The sequence below is a fragment of the Patiria miniata genome, unplaced genomic scaffold (genome assembly GCF_015706575.1).
Source record: "Patiria miniata isolate m_02_andy unplaced genomic scaffold, ASM1570657v1 HiC_scaffold_2, whole genome shotgun sequence".
Classification (NCBI taxonomy): Eukaryota; Metazoa; Echinodermata; class Asteroidea; order Valvatida; family Asterinidae; genus Patiria; species Patiria miniata.
In genome coordinates, this window is record NW_024037058.1 from 19,537,638 (window position 1) to 19,545,258 (window position 7,621).

The following is a 7,621-nucleotide window of genomic DNA, read 5'->3' on the forward strand; positions in this document are numbered from 1 at the left end:
AAATTGTAATTTATTCAATTTGTGTATACATTTAGTTCTTAGACAATTTTATGCGTCAACAACTGAAAGAAATAAGGTATACCCTAGCCTTGGTCAATGCTCTCGTTATTCGTCCCGTACGCGGTAATCAATCGGCGGCATATCCATATCCTCGCGTGCTATGCAGTAGGCTTTTAATGATGTACTTATGAAAAGCAAAATGCATTCATATTTCCACATCTTTCGGAAACAGTCAATTCAGTTCTTCTTCTTGTCCTTTGTATTGGTTGTTAAACTTTCAACTTCCTGTCTAGCAATACACCGTGTTAAATGTTAAATGGTTGTACCAGCGTGCGCATCTGTCTGATGAATTTGATCGAAAATTTCGTGAAATCGATTGAACAAAGACGAATCCAATCCCTACATTATGTAGATGGTCATCAGGTGAGATGAATTCCATTGAAATCTGATGACATCGAATGAACAAATGTTGAAATTGACTGACCATTGATCATTTGGAATGAGCAACGACTAAATTCACATTTGCGTGTTCCAGTCGTCTCGAGACCGTTTATGAATTTGAATGAACAAGTTTTTAAAAATGTGCGAGAAAACCTATAAATATGGAATAAAATAAACATATAACAGTGCTCAGCGATGACATGAGGAAACCAGATCTTGATTAAGAGGAAGGACAGACCGTCCGAAAATTGGGCTTCCTCTTATCATCGGTGAGCACTTTAATATCTTGATTTTATTCCATACATTTTGTCAGTGCTACGAAGTATAGTAACCTCTTTTACTTCGATGCTATAGGAAAAATATACCTGAATCGTTAGTCATGAAACTGTTATAACGGGTAGTAGGCTACACTGAAAATTTGCCCGGGTTAATTTTACCAAAGAAAGGGTAAAAACTGGAACTACCCAAACTTGGGTTGTTCTATAACCAATTGTTTGGGTTAAAATTTCTGCTAACTTCAACCAAAACTTGTGGGTCATTCAAGACCAAATTTAATTTGGTCTTGTATGACTACAACTTTTGGTTGAATTTAACATAAATTATAACCCAAACAATTGGTTATAGAACAACCCAAGTTTGGGTAGTTCCAGTTTTTACCCTTTCTTTGGTAAAATTAACCCAGGCAATTTTTCAGTGTATAGGGGCATTAAAATAAATCTAGCCAGCTATTGACATGCCTACGCCCCAAAATAAGTCTGATAAAAAAAAAACCCGAGGACTTTACTGAGATGTGATTAAAACTTGCAAGCTACGAAACACCGAAGACAAAAAAAATGACAAAACAAAAATCACGCTGAACGGCTAGTTTTTCCTAGTTTTAGTGTCAGATATGCAAGTTTGAAGAGCCACGGTCGAACGTCTGATGTCATATCCTTACAAGCACATGCGGCCCCGCACGCCAGCCAGTCGGAGTCGACTTTAAAATTTGTGATGCCATTTCGATCAGAAATGTGGACTAAGCTGTCGATTGGTCAATTTGGATGCGGTCTTTTTGTATTACAACATCGGGTACCGGAGACCCTATATAGGCGCCCGCTGATTGGTCAGAATCTCGAGGTCAAGACGCAGTCTTGTTTTGCATGATGAATCGTCGCAATTGCTCACATATCATGGACCCTTGCTGTGCAAAGGGATACTCCACGGACCAAGTTTTCCCCCGAAGCTACCAGAACTCGGGACATCGCATTTTGACAGATGGATAAGTCTCAAATTTGAATTCGGATCAATTTTCACGCGAAGTACAGAAAATGATATTTTTTTCCCTTCCTTAGTTCTTCAGCATGGGACATTCATATAAGATTATATTAAGTTCAGCAAAACCCCTTCAGCTGTAAATGACAGAGTCGTTTGCTTGTATATATGCATGTGTCCATCGTAAACTTTTTTCCTTCTGCCAAAAAAAAAAAAGTGTTCCAGGCTCAAACCAAATGACCAAGCATATCTCACGTGCCAGTAGCGCCACAGTATTTTTCCAGCCGCATGTATTTTTGACCGCATTGCATGTGCGGGCGACATAAATTACATTTCGTGTAAAACCAACCGCACGAACGAATTGTATTCAAATTCAAAAGCAACATTGCAAGTCAATGGTTTGTTCTCATAAATCAGAAAAATGCAAGAGCTGGCTTGCACGTAGCCTTTACCAATGCTGTCTAGCCAAGCTTTTTATCTGAAGTTTCTGAACCGAACAGTCCGGCAGCCGTACGCCGCCCGCAGCCCCTAGCTAGCTCTGCTTTGCCTAGCTGTGCGATACGCCCCGCGCCGGCCAGGACACTAATCCGCACTGTATATACACACGGACGTACAGTAAATACAGTATCCATTCGCCTCAACTGCGGCCGCTACGCGTTGTGGTAACCGCATGGGGCGTACGTACGTAAGTACGTAGGTAGGTGTATACGTGCCGGCAAAGTGCGCTTGTAATGTACTGTACATGTACACGTATACGTATGATGTACTGGCGGCGTACGTGTGCTGTGACACAAACGGCAGCCCGGGACCGTTTGTTAAGGTAAAAAGCTTGGCTAGACAGCATTGGTCAAGGCTAGCTTGTACGCAGCCTATACAGGCTAACCCCCCCCCCCCCAAAAAAAAATAGGAATGGCAGTTACCACATAGGCCTACAAATGCACGGAGAATTCTTTTTAGAAGGAAAATGAAACCAAGATCGCCCGATTCCGCGGTCCAGTAGCTTTTGTTCTAGAGCCCACTTTGTGATGCAAGAAGTGGGGTCATTTTTGTCCCAATGAATTACTAAACCGCGAATGGGAATTTGACTTACATTGGGTATTTAATAGAGGGATTGTTATGCAATAATACCCACGTGAAAGAAGTTTCACAAAATAGGAACTGCAGCAAAAAAAAACTACTGGAACGAATCAGGATATCTGGGGATCATAATTCTTCTCAAAGGATTCTCCATCAATAATTGGTGCAAGGTGTGGAAGTATGCTGTTCAGTTGTTTTTTTTTAAGGGGGGGGGGACCACCCTGTGTTGATATTACTTCGGGGAAACAATAAACAAGGCTTTAAAAAAGGTTAACCACAAGTCACATTGTGTGCGATTAGGCCTATTGCTTCCACGTTATTTATGCCAGAGTTCAATCATGATACTCCCACCCGCCCAAGTTTTCGTCAACGTTTGACGGCACCGAAATTCACCTCTTGGTATAAACATCTTGTCTATAACTACCCGACGAGTGATGAGTTGGGGGAGAAAAGGCTGTTCTTGTGATTTATCGGTGCGGTTTTCCACTATAAGAAAGGTTATTTATCTTGCACATGCATCGACCTTGCAACAATAACAACTTAAGAGTGTTGCAGCCTGCACATAACACTAACAGCGGTGGCTGGTGAGCGGGAAGAAACCGCGCATTAGGAAAATTAATGTGTTCAGGGGCAGTCAATGAACTACACATGCACTTTTTGTCTCCAGTCCATTTGTATAATCTATCTATCACGTTTACTTGCAACAGAAACTTTCGCCCACAATTAAATCTAAAACCCATCAGGAAACGTACTGAAGACTTGCTTCGGATCAGAATGTTGCAACCTGACCGCGGCTGCTTTGTTTCTTCATAAATCATCTCAATGAAGGTCAGTCATTTCAAAAATGATGATAAGACATGTATCCGGGACTGAGAAACATTTCCAATTTTGTTAGGAAATACTTAAAGCTATAGTCCATCATTTGCAGCCATCCGAAAAGTAACTGGCGTAATTATTGTTGAAAAAAAACTTGGTTGAAAGATAGTAAGGGAACTAAACTCCCTGTGACTTGAAATTATTCTTTCTGGGAAGCTGTCATTTTGAAGTAATCAACGAAAGAAGGCATTTCCAACGGTGATTCTTAAGAAGCACCGTAGGAAAATTTAAATTAGTAGTTCGTTTTGTTATTCAGCGCAGCGCGCACAAGTATTGGAACGACGCACACGCGCGCGCGTTGCTATAATTCGTCGGATCAGTGCGCTACGTCGCGTATAGCTGCAATTCAAAACAATTCAAAACATGATTTAGTAACTTTTGATTTGAAATTGAGATCTTAGAATGCTGTTTCTCTCGGAATGTACAGCTGAAGCTTAGCTGAAACTTCATCAGGTTAGTTGCTCAGTATCCTTCATTAGATTTTGAACTCTTTTGTTGCTTCAAACGAACAAAATGCACAAATTACAAATGATGGACTATAGCTTTAAAAAATTTGCTTGACTCTCCAAAGACTTTGTACACAAAAATTGCTTGACTCTCCAAAGACTTTGTACACAACCGCTGAAGTAGCGTCAGGTTGCAACATTGTTTCCGAAGCTTCTATCATGGAACAAGGACAACTAGTTTTAGAAGTTTAATGCTCGTTCAGGCTACATAGCTATAATTACCCCTGTTGAATTACTTTGAAATTCGAACCTGTTTTTACATATTTACCAAAACTATCCCCCGTGTGTCTTCGATTCTTTTTTTTTTCAAACTTAAAGGGAATATACATCATTTGCTTTTGCTGTAATTTTCAGAAATGGATGGAATTGGGGGGTTGGAAATATATAGCAAATATAGTTACACTGACTTTTTTGAGGTTTTTGGTTCGAAAATGCTATAAAAACCAAGAAAAACAATCATTTTCCTGTAATCTGGTTCCCTGACTCCATTTAAGAAGAAACAGAGCAGTTTACATACATTGGGGAATTGTAAGGTCAGGGAACCAGTCTAGCTGGCTTGTGCCCGTTCATAGGTGTGTAATCGATTGCAAACAAGTGCGATGGTCAACTGGGGCCAGTATTTGAAAAAAAGCCAGTTTTTTCCAACGCTGGTCGGCCGATCAGCGTTGGAAATTGATACAAAAATACCACTTTTCTTGAAAATGACAATATACCAGGTGCCATGATTTTACAGGATGCTTTACACTGTCATTCACTAACAGTCCAGCAAGGTATTTCAAAATGATTTGGTAGTTTTATTTTTTGATGTTTGCAAATGTTGTATTTTCCCTTTAAACGATGAGTGTACAAGATGTATTGCTATACTCGCCTCTAATCTGTTATCACGCTCTTTTTCTCATTTGTTCAATCACTGAAATTCAGAAGGAACCTCCGTAGACTCACAATTTGTTTTGCTGATTAACAACTCAACATCTGAATTAATTTAATTAACCGTCGTACGTCTTCTGCTTTATCCTGCAGTAGGGTCATGAAACATCTTTTAAAAAACACCACCTTACATTAACATGAACATTTTCTGTTTTGGGAACACTTCTTACAGTCTATACTTGAGTACATCTGTAGGACTACTTTTCCTTTTATTATAAACCTACTCTGTCAGCAAGCCTAAACGGAAAATTGCATTTTCTTTCAATACAAGAGACATTATCCAACATTATTTTGTTTGCGTACATTTAGTTTTTCCTCAGGGAGCGAGTGACTCGGACTGAGTTGGTTTGGGACCGAGTTGACCTGCAACCCCCCCCCCCCCGTTTCCTGACAGCTAGATCCGCCCCCGACTCCTACATAAGTTACCAATGGTAAAATTAATATAGCTACATCAATCTCCAAGTTTCAGTGATCTGTGATCTGCGAACACCAGTGGAATGCATTCGTTTTTAAAACTTACATTTAGAATGGCCTCCTCATCGTCGTCTGGTATGGCTGGAGCGGTTACGAATGCCGGGGGAGCGGCGCGTACAATCGGTGATGAAACGACCACCAACAACAGGAGCACGGCGTTCAACAGACGGGATTCCATTCTCATTCTCACGGTCGCTCCTTCTATCCAAGCGATTCGATTTCCAGTGTTTTTCTTTGACAGAAATTTTTGATGTCGAAACTAGTCCGGTCTCGGAAAGACCCCACTGTTTCGATTCGTTTCGAGATGTATCGTTTTCGAGGCGAAAAGTCAAGAAAACTTTGGTCAATCGGTACTTGGAGCGATGTGATGGAGATTCACAGAGATTCAAAAAGGTCGGGAAAAAATACGCCAAAACTTCACCGTTGTTCTCGCAACTAGTCTGGTGGTAATGTCAGCAATTTATATACTACCACAAAACAAAGAGACCTACGGGGAGTACAGCAGTCACCTGCAGCGTTGACACGCGAAGTCTAGTAGCGTGCAACAGGCTACTTAGACCAGCTTCACTTCTGAGCTTCGTCGCAAAATGTTTTGACAGATAAGGTTGCAGCGAGGCTACTTCCTCGTGGTCTCCGCGCCGGTTTGGGCGATAAAGCGCCCAAAAGTCCTGCTTGTTTATATCAATCTGCTAATTTATGTGTTAAGGTACATGTTTTCTTCAATGGCAAGGACAAATCGGCCTCGGCCTGCGGGTCATGATCGTTCCTGGTTCTGACTCGTACCTAGCTCCAGGGTCGCTCCTGGCTCTAGCCCGTACCATGGAGGAAGGAACACACTTCCATGCCCGTACCAAGCACCACCGGGGTCGCTGGAGGTCGATACAGCTGCCTTGAACACCCTGAGACGGCCTGGTACAACCTGCCGCGATCCGCGATCCGCGATCCGCGCCCGGATGATGAACACAGCAGGCACCTCAACGGTAAAATTAAGAAAACAAAACCACCGCACGTCCGCTGAGTGAACGATATTCGTACAACATTCGATCGTGGAGCAATAAAACACATGATAAAGTATGTTGACCTCCTGCTGGTGCACGGGACGACGCGACAATAACTTGTGCATGTCGATACTGGCAAATGTTCTAAAAACGTATACAAATAATGAATCCATTATTTCTGTTCTTAAAGGACCCATTACGGGAACAAGCACGGTGGCGATTCGAGGTGTGAGATTCTTCTTTCCCTCCCAGCTTGAGGTCTAAACAAAATCCCCAAGTTAAACACGATAACCTGCTTTCACACCTTTGGAATTGACATTCAGGCCTCCAGGTGATCAACTTCCTCAGTGCCGTGACAGTCGTGTGTGACCATAACATGAACACATGTACATGTACGTATCCACATTACAATAGCCGCGCCACAGATCTTCGTAAAATATTAATTTGGAAGCAAAATCAACCACACGTAAAAGTCCTGTACCCGGCGGCTCAGCGGTGCCCGTAAGTGGTTCAATCGTAACCTTGCGCAAGACCAGGCCTATTTCTAGCATCTAAATAAAAAATAGAAGGAACCTACGGCTGGAAAAGTTAACTTGTTATAACAGGTATCCTGTACCTTTATCAGTAATGGAAAACAAAGAAAGAAAACAAAAGACTTGGGACCTAAAATTGTCCTTGTTAATATTAGAGTAATAAGACCGAAATTTGAACTGTCCCCGATACAACTCTCACAACAGGTGTTCCACATTACACCGAAGGTCTTCACGTCACGTCACTGTTTTCCAAGCAATGACATTGACATTAGACTGAGCTCGGACTGGTACACGGTAATGCAGGTCAGCCTCTCACAGACTGACTGACTGACAGACCGACTCGGACTGGCTAACAAATTGACCGATAGACTGCCACTCGTGACTCAGACTGGTGAAGACAGCCGGGCAGTGCTATCGCATAGGATTACTCAGTAATGCCGGATGGGCTAATAAAGCTGCAGCCCATTGTGTAGACGAGATGCATTAAAAGATTTCATGTGAACAGCCATTTTGAATCAATTGAATATAATTGTGTACA

The 7,621-nt window shown here is 41.9% G+C and overlaps 1 protein-coding gene across 1 annotated transcript in view; it reads right to left on the reverse strand.

Annotated features, from left to right (window-relative positions):
- The window catches only part of LOC119726799 (inter-alpha-trypsin inhibitor heavy chain H3-like), a 40,418-nt gene extending 33,741 nt beyond the window's left edge, over positions 1 to 6,677 (reverse strand). The window contains exon 1 of the mRNA XM_038198657.1: positions 5,599 to 6,677. Coding sequence (XP_038054585.1) covers positions 5,599 to 5,736 — 138 coding nt within the window. The 5' untranslated portion in view covers positions 5,737 to 6,677. The remainder of the gene's footprint in view (positions 1 to 5,598) is intronic.
- Between the last annotated feature and the right edge of the window lie 944 nt (positions 6,678 to 7,621).